General features: G+C 44.4%; 2 protein-coding genes across 2 annotated transcripts in view; one reads left to right on the top strand and one right to left on the bottom strand.

The window, feature by feature from the left end:
- Positions 1–2,581: 2,581 nt before the first annotated feature.
- Positions 2,582–6,211, top strand: LOC120375628 (trefoil factor 3-like). Its single transcript, XM_039496380.1, has 3 exons — positions 2,582–2,701; positions 5,149–5,295; positions 5,990–6,211. The coding sequence occupies exons 1-3, from the start codon at positions 2,635–2,637 to the stop codon at positions 6,001–6,003; spliced, it is 228 nt and encodes a 75-aa protein (XP_039352314.1). The 5' UTR covers positions 2,582–2,634; the 3' UTR covers positions 6,004–6,211.
- An 8,738-nt stretch (positions 6,212–14,949) lies between these two features.
- The window catches only part of LOC120376040 (putative gastrointestinal growth factor xP4), a 34,235-nt gene continuing 31,828 nt past the window's right edge, over positions 14,950–17,356 (bottom strand). Inside the window, exon 11 of the mRNA XM_039496956.1 lies at positions 14,950–15,170. Within this exon, the coding sequence (XP_039352890.1) occupies positions 15,163–15,170 (8 nt within the window). The 3' untranslated portion in view covers positions 14,950–15,162. The remainder of the gene's footprint in view (positions 15,171–17,356) is intronic.

Here is a 17,356-nt window from a genome sequence, read left to right as displayed (position 1 = left end):
TCCACATCCGAGGTGAATCTCCTAACCACTGGACTATCAGAGAAACATTTTGAAAGGTCTGAGTTTTGTTCCGACACAGAATGAAAACAAATGTTAAAACCTCAAAATTTTTCAAGAAATGGCATTTTTATTGTCTGGCGCACCAGAGCCCTAAATAAAGTCAAAGATCTTACTCCAAAACACTATTACCAGCCTCTCACTTTAGGTCTCTTTTCTAGAGCTTCTCCCAAGATTGTTTTTAACTTGCTTCCTGTGCCTCAGATGATTACCCATTTGGTAATGAGCTGCACCTGTGCCTTAAACAGATCATGGCTTTTCTAGCCATTAGTAGCCAGGCAACCATCAGCATTAGCTCCTACACAGGAATACATATTTGCTCATTATTTCTTTTCCTAGTTTCCTTCGTGCTGGGTGGGAGAAAAGAAGTTGCAGCAAATTCAGAAAATTTAAATGCAAAAGAACACTTTACTATGTTTTTTATCATTAATGTCACTCTACTACTTATTCATATGCCTCCAGCCCAAGCCCCAAAGTCTACACAACAATGAAACATGACTGCAGCCCGACCCTGTGACCCCTGAGTCAGCTGGCCTGGGCCAGCTGTGGGTATTTCTTAGCTGTGTAGATATACCCTATGCATCAGGACTCATTCTGCTTTATTCCAAATACTTAATCTACCTGGCCACAGTTTTTCTCAAGCAAGTCGTTTGTTTCTAGTTTGTCCTCTTACATCTGATATATATATAGCTAATATTAATTCTGTGCATTTACACACTGCTTTATCATCTGTAGATCTCAGAGCACTTTATAAAAGGTGGGTAAGCACTTTAATCTTATTTTGCAATTAGCCTAAAACCTGAGATTTGAAACAACTTTATGAGAGGCAATGTGGTCCAGTGGACAGTGTATGAGTCCGTTAGGGATTCTGCCCCACATTTCCTACATAACCATAAGTGAGTCACTTAAATTCTGTTCCTCAGTTGCCCCAAACACTTCACTGTTACAGTGATGTTATTGATCATTATTAGGGCTGTGTGTCTGTCATGGAGGTCCCAGAAGTCAGGGATTCCATGACTTTCTGGGACCTCTGTGACTTCTGTAGCAGCCAGTGTGGCTGACCCCATGGCTGCCCAAGCAGCTAGCTCCAGAGCCAGCTGCTCAGGTGGCCCCCAGGGCTGCCACACTAGCCACTGCTCCAGGCCCCAGGCAGCAGACCTGGGGCGGCCGGAGTAGCCGCCATCCGCTGGCCCTGGCAGCTGGCATCACTGGCCCTGGGTGCCCTCCCAGCAGCGGCTCCCCCATTTCCCACCCCCCAGTGACCTCCCAGGTCTCTCCAGCGGCCCCTCTCCCCTCCTCCCCCCGCACAGATTTAATCACAGGTATTTTTAGTACAAGTCATGGACAGGTCAGGGGCCGTGAATTTTTGAATACCCGTGACTAAATCCTAGCCTTAATCATTATTTTAAAAGAGTTACTTACGCTGTATCTTAGCCATCAGCTCTGGGCCTTAGCTGAGCCTTTATCAGTCCTCTATCAGTCCTTCTGTAGCATCTGCAGTTATCAATAGTGTGACATTTTAAAGAATAAGGCCTGGATTTATGCCATTTAGATAAGCCTTGAGAGATAATTATCTGGAAATAAAAGAAAGAACCAACAAACTATACAGAAACTGCTTCTTTCAGATGTTTTGTTGCTGGTTTTATTTTTACTGTGTGGACGAGGGAAGTGCAACTCTGCTTCTCCTCCAGCCTTCTTTATACGTATAGCAGGAGCCCGAAGTGCTACGGATAGGTAGTCTATTGTAGACGGGAGCTACCATATGATTGAAGTCAGGCATGTACTTAAGTACCTTACTAAACTGAGGCCTCAGTTCTGAAGTGAGAAAACTGTTAAAAATCCTACATAACTTTCATCTGCTTTTCAGGTTTTCCCCCTTAACCCTGAATTATACACTACCAGAAAGTGCTGAGATACTACAGTGATGAGAGTGGTATAAGAAGCCATATAGAATAGAACTAGTGTCCCAGACATATGGACACTGAGGCCCAAATATTTAAGTGTTGCAGCACTCAGCTGATTTAGGCTCTTAGGCACCAAAATCCCATTGACAGTTGATGGGATTTAGGCTCTTTAGGAGCCTAAATCTCTTTTGAAAATGGTCTTTATGCTCCTAAATCTATTAAGCGTTGCAACGCTGAGTGCGGCAACACTTATGTCCTTTTAAAAATCTGCATCTTGGTGGCTTGCCAAAATATCACTTTTTTAATATTAAAAATAATTGATACTGAAATTGGCAGAACGCACCCACGACAGAGTATCGACTTACTTCTGATAAGGTTAGGTTGACAGTGCGGAATGTAAAACCTGATTGCCACATAAGCTTTAAACAAAGCTTTATATCTACACCAGCATTTTCCCACTTTCAAATACTTATCACTTCACTGGACATTGTATGGGCTAGGAAATGGTTTAATCAAAAAGAGATAAATGGAGAGAACTGCCAAAAAAGCCTCCTTAGGTAAATGTTATTTGAAACTATTCGAGCAAACAAAACTGCTATAAAACAAAACCCTCTAGGGACATTTTCATCCGTAGACTCACACTCTTCCTAAAGACTGAACACTGAAGACTGCAATGGAAAATAAGGTGTTCTGGTTACTGACCATTTCCCTCATTGTGGGGCTCAGCAATGCCTTGCTGCGTAAGTGCATGTTTAAAATATCATGTTCAGGGCATAAGCTCAAACCACCTGAAATGAATCAACACTAATTCTGAGTATTGTTAAATAAGGTATTTCTCAAAGATCCTGCTTTATAATTTCAGTAATGTTAAATATTAAGAAACTATTATGTTAATTGTTCTAATGTTATGCTGAGATGTAAAATTTAGTACATCTTTGTACTTTAGCTTTGTTATGACTATAAATGGGAAAGAATGAAAATTAGGACCCCTTTAATATTTTTCTTGGCATGAGTGGGAAGGAGAGAGCAAAGACGTTTGAGATCTAATAAATTATGTTTCTTTCTGTCATGCAGAGATAACTAGATGTGAGTCCGTACTTCTAACAATAATGTTTTTTATCTGGAGAGATTTGTCCACATGGGCCCAATTTTGATCTGGATGTTTGTGCAGAGTTCTGCTGACTTCATTGGAAGCTGTTTGTGTCCAGGGAAAAAAATTATCCCAGAGATGGGAAAAATAGACCTGGAGGAATTAGACATAATACAGCCTAGTGGCAAGGCACACTACCTAGTGTATTAGCAGCATATAGCACTTCTTTCAAGAGCTTAGCTCATGTTTTTGTATTGGAGAGCGTCCTTTTGCAGCAGTGTTTGATGGCACTGCTTACAAAAGAGATCTATATGATAAAAAGATGACCATCCATGTCCCCAAAATATACAAAATGTAGTCTTTGGGCCCCTTGCATGTGCATACTTGGCCAGCTGCTCACAAAAGAGAATACAGAATTTGCAATAGAGCAAAAATCAGTGAAGCATGTTTTACATACTCATATGTAGGATCTTATTTTTCTATGGAGTTAATTTTATTTAAAGAAAAAAAGTCAGTTACTTTAGAACCAGAATTAAGGTTTTGCAAATTGGGAATTACTTCACAATTTTACAAATTTATAAACAGTTCTTGTTTTGGATTTAAGCTTCCAGCATTCCAAACATTGCAACATTGTTCTATTGTAGGAGAAGCAGATAGCTCCTTCTCTGCCTATCTTATAATTTTATACTGCCGCCCATCCCCATATCATCTGAAAGCCTTCCATGAATATAGGCTAGCAACAGTGAGGCCCCTAGAGGACTTCATGCTAGACTGACTAGTCCATTTTCATGGTCCAAGTTAAATGCATTCTAAAGTATATAAGCCAGCATATATAATTAACATACTTCAGATTTTTAGTTATTCTAATATTGTTAAAAATACAAGGAATTGTAATACACAAATTTATAAGACACAGTACTGCAAAATCCTTATTATGCAAACCTCAAAAAGCTTTTCCTGAGACCCCGATCATGCTCCCATTAAAGTAAATGGCAAATTTCATTGACTTCAATGGGCAAGATCAGGCCTTAGGAGCTGCAGAACCAGGTTGTGCCTATTTGTCCCCATGAATTTGGATGGACCTCTCTCCGGAAATCCACCCAGCTTTTGAAAAGGGCCTGCTCTTCAAAACCAGATTGTGAGTGTGTCTTAAATACTTACATAGCACCATACATGTACACAGTGCTTTACAAAACATGAACAAAGACAAGATTCTGGCTACACAGAATTTACCCTCTAGAAAGGGTAAGAGAATCGTGTCAAGAATCAAATCTCAAGAGAGTCTAGGCATTTCAGACCTGAAGTTTGGAAAACACGCCACTCCCACTAAGTAAAGTAGCAAGAAAACAATTTCAAATAAACAAGAAATAAAAAGGACTAGTTTTCATATCTGTGGTATTAGATGATTTAAGCAAAGTACTTGATATAGTAAACCAGTTCCCACTTTTGCATTTCTTTTGCCCAGTCTGCTCTCACTTTTCACTGGGATTTTGCACAAATGTAACTCCATTGATTTCAGTGCAGTTTCTTTCAATTTACAGCAATGTGAGATCAGAACTGGGTTCTTTGTATCAGCTACAACATTAGGGACAAATTCATCTCTGGGGTACTTGCCTGGGGTTCTACTGACATAGCTAGAATTTGGCTCTTAGTATTTTAGAATTACAACTTTGTACTACCAGTAGTTGTATAATTTTTGTAGTGAAGTAAAACTACTGTACAGTAATGCTCACTGTCACTGTGCTGGAGGCTTCTTTTGGAGAAAGACTGCCAATTGTGCGAAGCTGTGTAGTGGTTTCATAGTGATAAGAGCAAATATTCAGCAGTCTCAGGACACTAGACTCATTTAAATTGTGAATTTGAACATATTTCTTCTGCAATATAAGTCTAAGGAAATAACCCATTTCACTCCTTGGTCCCATGCTGAGGGACAGTTTTGAGCTGGGTCTATTTATAGTTTAAGGTAATAAATTGCTTAGGTTTATGAAAGTGCTTGATGTGCCTGAAAGTGTCATTTTGAATCCCTTAAATAACTGATGCATAATCATTTAGTGAAAAATATGTTAGGCTGTTTACCTTGTACTTTGTTTTAAATAGCTCCAGGTGAATGTGATGTGCAACCAAAAGCAAGAGAAAACTGTGGATATCCAGGCATCACTGAAATTGAATGTAGTGCAAGACAATGCTGCTTTAATTCAGATGCCCCAGATAGCCCCTGGTGTTTCAAACCGGTTCCAGCAGATGGTAAGTGTGTGAAGGATGACAGTTTTTTCAGTACTGGCAGACAGACTTTTATTTGTATAAATCCCAGTTCTGCAAGGTGTTGAGCATCTTCCCCTTCCATTAAAGTTAATGCAGCAACTTTCAGGAGGACTCCTGTGATCAGTTAAATGTCATGCTAAGGTAGGTCTTGGTGCTGTCTGCTGCATGGTGACTTTACCATCTTGTGAATGAAAAGTACCATATAACTAAATGCATTCTTACATATTAATGTGTACAGAAGCCACACTGTGAAGCAGAAATTACATTTTAGTAAATCAGTAGATGTCAAAGATAAATGGAAGATTACAAATGTGACTGCTTTAGAGAGGTTATCAATCATCTACAATTAATAGATACATTGAAAGAAGATGAGGAAACAGAGGAAAAATTCAGAGGATTTGGGAGGCTGGGGAAAATCTTGTTTAAAGTGGTTTTCAGTTTATGTCTCTCGTTTATTTTTCCATTTCCTTCCTATTCAACACGATCTGGCACCCCTTTATGTGAAAATATTTAGAGTTCAGTTACTAATTTGTTTCCTTTATTGATGACAGGGGAAAATTAAACTTAGTCCTAACTTTCATAATGTCATCACAGTGTTTGTGAAATGGGTTTTGTTGAAATTGTTTGAGATAGGTAATGCACTTAGTCATTTTCATTTTTTTCCTTCTCCACCCAGAATGTCAACTGTAAAATGGATCTTCTCTAGAAACGTGTTTCTCACAGTGGAGTTCTTCATTATGACAATGACAAAGTGCTCTCATCTGTACAATGTATGCAATCTGTAATTATGCTGATTTTCATGCAGGTCATTTCTGATCCCTCTGTTTTCTTTACAATGACATAGTTTACCACTGCAATCTTTTTTCTATACTTTAGCATCATGCACCTGCCTGAAACAATAAAAGCAGCAGAACAAAAATTGCAAGATGCTTCTTTGGTATTTTTGTGCTCTAAATAGGTTGCCCTTTCCTGGAAAGTGGACATTTCTTTCTCTGACTTTCCAAGAGAAATCTATTACTGACAGTTCTGGAGAAAAATACATCATCATATTGTCAATAAGACACTACACATTAAAACATTACCAAAAAGATGAAACTAGCTCAAGTTGGTTATGAATTAAAGTTACCAACTAAAGACTTTCCTGTAGCCTACATGATCATAGCAGGGCCGCCCAGAGGATTCCGGGGGCCCGGGGTCTTCGGCGGCGGGGGGCCCTTACGTTCCGGGACCCGCCGCTGAAGTGCCCCGAAGACCCAGGGCGGGGCCCCCCCCCGGCCGCCGAATTACCGCGGAAGCTGGACCCGCCGTCGAAGTGCAGCCCGGTCTTCGGCGGTAATTCGGCGGAGGGGAGCCCCCGCCGCGGGTCTTCGGGGCACTTTGGCGGCGGGTCCCGGAAGGGAAGGGCCCCCAGCCGCCGAATTACCGCCAAAGACCAAGCTGAACTTCGGCGGCAGGTCCCGCTCCATCTTCGGCGGTAATTCGCCAGCGGGGGGTCCTTCCGCCCCGGAGCGGAAGGACCCCCCGCCGGCGAAGACCGGGAGTGAAGAAGCTCCTGCGCCCGGCCCCGCAAGAGTTTTCCGGGCCCCCTGGTGCGAGTGAAGGACCCCGCTCCAGGGGCCCCAAAAAACTCTGGTGGGGGCCCCTGTGGGGCTCGGGACCTGGGGCAAATTGCCCCTCTTGCCCCCCCCCTCTGGGCAGCCCTGGATCATAGTCTATTTCCAAATGGTCAAGTATCCACATGACTAACCCATCACCTATGGCATTGATTGATAACTTTGTTGGCTGCCTTAGCAGACACAAGGACTAATGGGACCAAGGAGACTGAACTACCTCCTCACCCCTACAAGTACTTCCTCCAGATCATGGTTAAAGCACATGGATTAGGCAATGTGGACAAGTATGCAATACTACTACCCATGCTGCTGGAGATTTTAGTCTCCAGGGCTTTCATGCCAGAACTTTTCACAGATGTGCTCAAACAAACCTTGTTTAGATGAAGAGAACTGATGAACTAGTCAGACAATTCTATGTCACTTGGATTTGATTTTAGGATATGCACTTGCAAAGGATCCCTGTCATGGGAAAAATGCCATGAGCTCAATCCATTTCCCGCTGAAGTATTTTCCTTGACACATTGATCAGGGCCCATGTTTGTACTGAACTGGAGCTTGGAATCCATCTTTTCAGTCATACCCTCATTGCAGATTTCCTCTGCCTTTAAATTCAGCTTTCTAAGCTGTGTCTTGGAAAAAGTGATTAATCCCTATTGACACACCAGATAGATCTTTTTACTTTTATCCTATACAAAACCCACACTTATTGCTGAGAAAGAAAAGAAAGTAATGGCATTTTAAGCTTTTCATTTCTCAGATGTAATATTGGGAACAATTGCATAGCCTGATCAGAAATAGCCTGCCAGTTTCCACATTTGAAACTGAAGTCACCCAGTAGATAGCTTTACCTTTTATAGACATCAATAATAATTATGTATTTATATTTATGGTTACACTTCCTAGAGCAGGGGCTCTCAAACTTTTGTACTGGTGACCCCTTTCACACAGCAAGTCTCTGAGTGCGACCCCCCTTCTACATTAAAAACACTTGTTTATATATTTAACACCATTATAAATCCTGGAGGAAAAGTGGGGTTTGGGGTGGAGGCTGACAGCTCGTGATCCCCCATGTAATAACCTCACGATCCCCTGTGGGGTCCTGACCCCCAATTTGAGAACCCCTGTCCTAAAGGTCTGGGCCTGATTCTCAATTGCCTTGCATCTTGTGTAGTCACACTTATTTGAACTGGGCTAGATCCTGGACCTGGAAATTTTGTACCAGTGGTGCAAAGGAACAGTCAAGCATCTTTAACCAGACAGCTGAAGATTCTCCTGCTAGTTCTGGACCATCTACTCCAGCTCAACACTCCTTCTTTATGCCCTGTTATGGGAGCATGACCAGGAACATGTTCATCTGGAGGAGGCTGCATACAGAGTGCCCCTGAACTCTTGCTATTCCACATTGCCAGAACAGCCCCTTGGGGGTAATAAGCAATGGGGCACAGCTTAGATCAGTGCGAAGGCTACTCTAAAGTGCCCAAAGTCAAACCGGCCCCAGGACTGGGGAACCAAAAAAGTGGCATAAAGTCCCCTTTTGTGTCTTCTTTTGCTTGGATCCTGGACTGGACACAGTTTGGCAAGACCAGATGATCAGATTTAGTAAGTGTGAAGTAGGTGTAACATGCTACCATTCTGATTTGGTGGGATTTAACACTTGCTCTGCACAGGTCCAAACAATTACACAATGAGCCAGATAGTGGAGTACCAGCCTAGTGTGTCTGTCTGTGATGGACCACATTAAAGTGCTCTCATTAGGATGGTGAAGCTCTGAGCTGCCCCTTTGAGGGGCTTTGCCTCATTGGTAGGATAGAACCCAGAAAGCTATGGACACTAAGTAAGCTAGAAGGCAATTTTTCATCAAATATAAAACCATTGTCATATGTTCTAAAAATATTAAACTTCAGCTTTTACATATGACAGAAATATTGGATGTGCCCAGCCAATACAGTCAGGGAGGTTACCAAAGTAACACACACTTTGTTTTGACTGATGTGGAAGGGGCCAAGACATATGTTATGGCTGGCCATTTTAGCTTCTGTCATAAGCTGTCTTGATGTATTCTACACCACCCCATTTCTGGAACTAGCCTTGCAATAGCATCATCTTCAACCAGAGGAATAACTCAAGGAGCTCAATAACTATAAGGCATATTTTCTAATCCACTAATCATTCTCCTGGCTCTTCTCTGAACCCTCTTCAATTTACCAACATTGTATTTGAATTGTGGGCACCAGAACTGGACACCAGTACCAAATACGGAAATAAAATAACCTCTCTACTCCTACTGAAAATTCCCATTTATGCATCAGGATCTGTCACCTGACATGCTGAAACTACCTCTGAGCCTGTTTCCCCTGATGGCTTGGGACTTCAGTACCTTGCCTTGTTGAGCAAGACAGTGCTACTCTGCTGCAACACAGACCCAGGTCTGAACCCGCCCCCCCCCCCAAGCTGCAGGCTTTAACTGAAAACCAGTAGGTATTCCTGTCTCTAGCACCCAGACACCAGCTCCCAATGGGATCCAAACCCCAAATAAATCTGTTTTACTCTGTATAAAGCAATTTCAGGCATTGTTGGGGTATGTTGTCCATAATCTGCCAGATGGGAAGCTGGATGAAAGAAGACGACCTTCACATGGTTCACCCTGTTAAGTGGAAAACCACAACTAAAGTCATCAAACTGGCAACTGAATGTTGATTGTCAGTCAAAAGACCAACAAAATAATAAGTATAAGTAATAAATAAGTAACTAATTAAAAGATAGGAAACAAAGGGTAGGAATAACTGGTCAGTTTTCACAAAGGAAATAGATAAATAGCAGGGTATCCCAGTGCTGTTCAACACATTCATAAATGATCTAGAAAAAGGGGTAAATAGTGAACTGGCAAAGTTTGCAGACAATACAAAATTACTCAATATAGTTACGCCAAAAACGGACTGCGAAGATTTACAAAGGGATCTGTAGCAGCGTGACACCCACTTCTTGCGAGTGCCCCCTTCTGGTAGGGTGTATCTGCAGTTTTTCAATTTCCTCCACTCATGGTGCTCCCTGTCAGCAGCTGCGCTTGTCAGGCAGGCTTTTGGTGACTCATCCCTCTCACAGTCCATGTGAGAAACTAAAGAAAACAACCTCCTTCTGGGGTATACTGTCCAACCGGGCCTATTTCAAAGTCCTCAGTAATGTCCTGCAGCTCCTCTTTGACTCAGTCCCTTCACAGTCCAACAGGGCCTATTGCAATACCTTTCCACTGGCAACATCTCTGTAGCCCTGCCTGGGCTCTGGACCTCAGTCTGACCAACAGGGCCTATCTCAGTACCCTAGTTGGCCAGCTTACTTGCAAAGGTTCCTACTCTGGGAGGAAACAGACCCCTAGGGCTTCCTACCTGGTGACTCTTCATCTGCCCTTTAGTCCTCTGACTCTGGATCTCCAGCTGGGTCAGTCTCAGTTCAACCCCCTTCAAAGGGGTTTACAGTTCCACAAACAGTCCTTTTCCTGGGCATGTCTAAACTTCCTTCTCTCAGGTCACAGCCACTTCCCCAATAGCTGTTGGAGGGGACCTGGGCCCACCCACTACTTTGAGCCCCAACCCAGGAAGCCTCTAAGTCAGGCCTGCACAACTCAAAGCGGCGAGGGCCATATTACTCCAAAGAAAACAGCTGAGGGCCAAAATCCCCCCGGTGCCACTGAACGCCCCCCAGCGCCGCCCAGCCCCCTGAAACAACCTCCCTTTCAAGCGCTGCCAGCTCCGTGGAAACAAACCCTCCTTCCCCAGCGCAGCCCCACCGAAACCGGTATTGAACCTTGGTAATATGTTATAGTGGGCCCCTAAGGTCGTATAATTAAGGTAAAAGAAAAATGTCTTTTTGCTAGAAGTAGAATAAGATCTTCCCCCCACTTTGTAATCAGTTGCCCTGTTGAATGAATGAGGTGTGACTGAGGAAGGCAGCACCTCCAGACAGCTGCAGGTCAGAACATGTAGGGATAAAATGAGAAAGGCCAAAAGCCAGGTAGAGTTGGAACTTGCAAAGGGAATTAAAACCAATAGTAAAAGGTTCTATAGCCATATAAATTAGAAAAAAACAAAGAAAGAAGAAGTGGGACCGCTAAACACTGAGGATGGAATGGAGGTTAAGGATAATCTAGGCATGGCCCAATATCTAAACAAATACTTTGTCTCAGTCTTTAATGAGGCTAATGAGGTGCTTAGGGATAATGGTAGGATGACAAATGGGAATGAGGATATGGAGGTAGATATTACCACATCCGAGGTAGAAGCCAAACTCGAACAACTTAATGGGACAAAATCAGAGAGCCCAGATAATCTTCATCCAAGAATATTAAAGGAACTGGCACATGAAATTGCAAGCCCATTAGCAAGAATTTTTAATGAATCAGTAAACTCAGGGGTTGTACCGTACGACTGGAGAATTGCTAACATAGTTCCTTTTTTTAAGAAAGGGGAAAAATGCGATCCAAATAATTATAGGCCTGTTAGTTTGACATCTGTAGTATGTAAGGTCTTGGAAAAAAATTTGAAGGAGAAAGTAGTTAAGGACACTGAGGTCAATGGTAATTGGGACAAAATACAACATGGTTTTACAAAAGGTAGATCGTGCCAAACCAACCTGATCTCCTTCTTTGAGAAGGTAACAGATTTTTTAGACAAAGGAAATGTAGTCAATCTAATTTACCTTGATTTCAGTAAGGCAGTTTGATATGGTTCCACATGGGGAATTATTAATTAAATTGGAAAAGATGGGGATCAATATGAAAATTGAAAGGTGGATAAGGAACTGGTTAAAGGGGAGACTACAATGGGTCGTACTGAAAGGTGAACTGTCAGGCTGGAAGGAGGTTACTAGTGGAGTTCCTCAGGGATCAGTTTTGGGACCAATCTTATTTAATCTCTTTATTACTGACCTTGGCACAAAAAGTGGGAATGTGCTAATAAAGTTTGCAGATGACACAACGCTGGGAGGTATTGCTAACACAGAGAATGACCGGGATATCATACAGGAAGATCTGGATGACTTTGTAAACTGGAGTAATAGTAATAGGATGAAATTTAATAGTGAAAAGTGCAAGGTCATGCATTTAGGGATTAACAACAAGAATTTTAGTTATAATTTGGGGCCACATCAGTTGGAAGTAACAGAGGAGGAGAAGGACCTAGGAGTATTGGTTGATCACAGGATGACTATGAGCTGCCAATGTGATATGGCCGTTAAAAAAGCTAATGCAGTGTTAGGATGCATCAGGCAAGGTATTTCCAGCAAAGATAAGGAGGTGTTAGTACCGTTATACAAGGCACTGGTGAGGCCTCATCTGGAATACTGTGTGCAGTTCTGGTCTCGCATGTTTAAGAAGGATGAATTCAAACTGGAACAGGTACAGAGAAGGGCTACTAGGATGATCCGAGGAATGGAAAACCTATCATATGAAAGGAGACTCAAAGAGCTTGGCTTGTTTAGCCTAACCAAAAGAAGGCTGAGGGGGGATATGATTGCTCTTTATAAATATATCAGAGGGATAAATATTAGGGAGGGAGAGGAATTATTTAAGCTTAGTACCAATGTGGACATAAGAACAAATGGCTATAAACTGAACACTAGGAAGTTTAGACTTGAAATTAGATGAAGGTTTCTAACCATTAGAGGAGTGAAGTTCTGGAACAGCCTTCCAAGGGGAGTAGTGGGGGCAAAAGACATATCTGGCTTTAAGACTAAGCTTGATAAGTTTATGGAGGGGATAGTATGATGAGATTTTGGCAATTCATTTGGCAATTGATATTTGATTATCAGCAGGTAAGTATGTCCAGTGGTATGTGATGGGATGTTAGATGGGATGGGATCTGAGTTACTACAGAGAATTCTTTCCTGGGTGCTGGCTGGTAAGTCTTGCCCATATGCTCAGGGTTTAACTGATCGCCATATTTGGGGTCGGGAAGGAATTTTCCTCCAGGGCAGATTGGCAGAGGCCCTGGAGGTTTTTCGCCTTCCTCTGCAGCATGGGGCACAGGTCACTTGCTGGAGGATTCTCTGCAGCTTGATGTCTTCAAACCACGATTTGAGTACTTCAGTAACTCAGACATAGGCTAAGTGTTTGCTACAGGAGTGGATGGGTGAGATTGTGTGGCCTGCATTGTGCAGGAAGTCGGACTAGATGATCATAATGGTCCCTTCTGACCTTAAAGTCTTTGAGTCTATGAAAGGGGATGGGAGCCAGACCAGATCAATAGAACAAGTCAGCCACCTACTCGTAGCTTGCCTCCTCAGCCCCCCACATCCCCAGCTTGCCTGCCCCCGCTCGCCTTCTCAGCCCCCACTTCCCCGGCTCGCCTACTCACCCCCCGCCACTGCCTGCCCACTCAACTCCTCAGCCCCCCACCCCCCCCCGGCCAGTGATGAGCTGCCAAAATCTTAACTGGTTCCCTCCTCACCCCATAAGGGGGTCGTGGCCCCCCCCAAGAGTCCTGCCCCATCCAACCCCCTGCGTTCCTTGATGCCCCCCCAGGACCCCTTCCCCATCCACCTCCCTTCCCTGTCCCCTGACTGTCCTCTGCCACCCCATCCAACCTCTGCCTCCTTCCTGATGGCTCCCCTGGGACCCTTGCCCCCATTCAACCCCCCTGTTCCCCACCCTCTGACCGCCCCGACCCCTATCAACCCACTCACCCCTGACCACCCCTCTGAACTCCCCTGCCCACTAGCTTATCGCGCTGCCTGGAGGTGGCTGGCGGCACTACAGCCGCGCCACTCAGCTGGAGCCGGGCCACGCCGCCGCCATGCAGCACCTGGAGCACCGGGTCAGGCCGAGCTCGCAGACCCCCCGTTTTCTGCGAATCAGCTGTTCTCACGGGAAGCCTGGGAGGGCTCTGAAGCGGTGCGGCGGCTTCATGCTCAGGCCTCAGAGAGACGGAGGCAGAAGTGAGCTAGGGCGGGGGGCGCGAGGAAGGCCGCCCACGCCGCAGCCGGTAACCTGGGGAATGCGCAAGGGAACCACTCCCCTCCCCAGCTCACCTCCGCCTCCGGAGATGATATAAATGCATGGGATGTCCACGCCTTGAATACCATGTGCTATTCTGGTCACTCCATCTCAAAAAAGATATTCGAATTTTAAAAAGTACAGAGAAGGGCAACAAAAATGACTAGATGTATGGAACACCTTCCATATGAGGAGAGATTAAGACAACTGGGACTGTTCAGTTTAAAGACAACTAAGGGCCAGGAATATGGTAGAAGTCTATAAAATCATGAATGGTGTGAAGAAAGTGAATGTGAAAGTGTTATTTACCCCTGCACATGACACAAGTACCAGGGATCACCCAATGAAATTAATGGGCGGCAGGTTTAAAACAAACAAAAGGAAGTACATCTTCACACAACACACAGTGAACTTGTGGAACTTGTTGCCAGGGGATGTTGTGAAGGCCCAAACTATAACTGTATTAAAAAAAAGAATTAGATAAGTGCATGGAAGACAGTTCCATCAATAGCTATTAACCAAGATAGTCAGGGACACAACCCCATGCTCCAGGTGTCCTTAAGCCTCTGACTGCTAGAAGCTGGGATTGGATGACAGGGGATGGATCACTGAATAATTGCCCTGTTCTGGCACCAGGCACCAGCTACTGTCACAAGGCGGGATGCTGGGCTAGATGGACCATTGGTCTGACCCAGTGTGGCCATTCTGATGTTCTTATTATGAGGACCCAGTAGAGTGGGGCTCCACCTATGTCTGGTTCCCCCTGTGGTGTGAGCTTAGCTTGTGCCAAAGGCAGAAGTTGAAGCAGGTCTTCTGCTGTTCTAACTTCCCCTGGTGTGAGCGGTCAGGGATCATGGAGTTGCAGCCAGCTTTCTGAGGCCACCACTCCTCGTTATGCAGCACAGACAAAGTGGAGAATCAGGGTCATAATTTTGAAAGAAAGAGGAAACATTCAGAATATTAAAAACAAACTGGTATGCAACACACCATTTATATATTTTATTTGGATTTATTGAAAATGATAAACAGTTGCCCAATATATAAACCAGTGAAGAGGATTTTTTTAAAAAAATGAGTTGGTACCCAAACCCCATCCCCATCCAGTAATTAACTGTGTCATTGTATAAGACAGGAATGATCTGGAAATCAAAACTATTATAGAGTAGAAATCGCAAGATTTAAACACATTCCTTCGTCAATGGTTCTATTGACAGAGAAGTTTCTGGTGTATGTTCCTGGGGTAGATTTTCTTTAAGAATCTGAGGGTAGAAAAAAAAGGGAAAACCAATATTTTAGAGTCAGATTTTCCCATCAAGTCTACAGGTCAATGAAAAGTATTTTTCTGAAGCCTAAAGCAGCAAAGCTGTGACAAATTGAGAGGTGTATATCAGGCAATTGTTCAACACAACAGTCCCCTTCTACACATTCTCAGATGACTGTACACAGTTCAGTTGGTCTAATAGAAGGAGTGTGTCAAGATTTTCTTTTTCTTTAGTTCTGTTATACCCAGGAGGTGAGTAAGATCAGAGCAGAGGCCCTGACAGTGGCAGTTGCATAAAGGCTGGGATGCCACAACTGGAAACTGCACCAACTTTTTGTGCCCTTCATCTGAGATTTGTGCTGATGGCTACTGGAGGACACAGGATCCTAGCTGTAGAGGGCCAGCAGCAGAACAATAGTATATATCAGGGGTTGGCAACCTGTGGCACGCGTGCCAAAGACGGCACGTGAGCCGATTTTTAATGGCATGCTGCTGTCTGCTGTAGTCCTGGCAGGCAGCAGCGTGCCATTAAAAATCCTGCCCAGCCCGGCCCGGCCCGCTCTTCTCTTCCCTCCGCCCCCTTGCCCCCACCCGCGGGGGTAGGGGGCAAAAGCTTGGTCCTGCCGGCTCCCCTGCCTCTTCCTGCAGTGTGCTGGGTTCCTGCCCCTCCTCCTCCTCTCTGACCCTCCCTCTCTGCCAGCTAATCAGCTGATGGCCCTTGCAAGGGAAGGGCTGGGGGACGAGTGGAGTCAGCGTGCTCGCTGCTTCTGGAGGAGGCAGAGAAGAAGCGGGGGCAGGGCTTGGGGAAGGGGGGCATATTCCCTCCAGCCCCCTGCCATGAGCACCCCACGATCCCAGTACACAGCCCCAGCCCTCTGCCCTGACCTCCCGCACACACACCCAGCCCTCTGCCCTGAGCCTGCAGCCCCGCACACACACCCAGCCCTCTGCTTGACTCCTTCACCGCCCCCCCACGACCCTAGCCCTGTCTCTGGCACCCCCACACATACCCAGGCCCCCACACTCCATATCCTGACATCTGGCTGCACCCCTCACATACCCCCAGCCTTCTGCCCTGACTCTTGCACCCCCACATCCCCATCCCCACCCTGAGCACCAAACGGGAGCTCCTGCATCTCCCCCCCCACATTCCCACCTGCACCCCTTGCACTAAATGGGAGCTGCCCAGGTAAGCGCTCCACACCCAAACCTCCTGCCCCAATCCTGAGCCCCCTCCCTCATTCTAGCTCCTGGTCAGACCCTACACCCCACTCCCCAGCCTGCTCCTTCACCCCCAGCCCTGTGCTCAGTGCACTCCCACCCTCAGCTCAGTGCAGAGAGAGAGGAACAGAATGTGCCAGAACCAGGGAAAAGGTAGGTACCCACTGTATGTGGGCAGGGCTGGGACCCCAGACCGGCAGCGGGGTGAGTGGGTCCGGTCCGGCAGCTGGGATCCTGGCTGGCAGGAGCCGGCAGATGGAACCCCTGAGCTGCAGTGGGCTGAGCAGGCCAGCGGCGTAAGATCAACATTTTAATTTAATTTTAAATGAAGCTTCTTAAACATTTTGAAAACCTTGATTATTTTATAATACAACAATAGTTTAGTTATATAGTATATAGACTTATAGAGAGAGACCTTCTAAAAATGTTAAAATGTATTACCGGCACATGAAACCTTAAATTAAAGTGAATAAATGAAGACTTGGCACAGCACTTCTGAAAGGTTGCCAACCCCTGGTATATATCATATGCACATAAACCAATACAGGAAGATGAAACAAATGTATGTCATATATCTGCATAGGGAAGAAATAACTGAGATTCCCCTACAATAGTCTCTATTTTTCAGGTTAATGAAGATGAAAAAATCACTACAGCTAGTTGAAAAGTTATTCTAATGCTAAACCATGACTTTTTTTACCTTTTTTTTTTTTTACTATTCTCCTCCCTACTTTCAAGTTTCCAACCAGCAGTAAAGCTGGTGAAAAAAAAAAAGTTAAAGTGTTTTCCAATTAAAATGTTCATGGAAAACATTTAGATTTTTAATCTAAATTAAATTAAATTAAATTAAGACTGGTATTTTTGAAGACCAATATTGGGAGTCATATTTTTCATTAATGTAATCCTCTTAGCTAACGTAAGACACAGGACTTCCACACACTCTTGGTTAAAGAAGGAAGCTAA

Source organism: Mauremys reevesii, linkage group 1 (genome assembly GCF_016161935.1).
Source record: "Mauremys reevesii isolate NIE-2019 linkage group 1, ASM1616193v1, whole genome shotgun sequence".
NCBI lineage: Eukaryota > Metazoa > Chordata > Testudines > Geoemydidae > Mauremys > Mauremys reevesii.
Note: the sequence above shows the minus strand (reverse complement) of the source record. Positions and strands in the feature narration are given on the sequence as shown.

What these genes read in the sequence shown, in the direction of transcription:
- LOC120375628 (XM_039496380.1), top strand. Translation starts at nt 2,635, where the DNA reads ATGGAAAATAAGGTGTTCTGGTTACTGACCATTTCCCTCATTGTGGGG. An exon ending in GCTCAGCAATGCCTTGCTGC is followed by an intron (nt 2,702 to 5,148) that starts GTAAGTGCATGT and finishes TGTTTTAAATAG; the next exon opens with CTCCAGGTGAATGTGATGTG.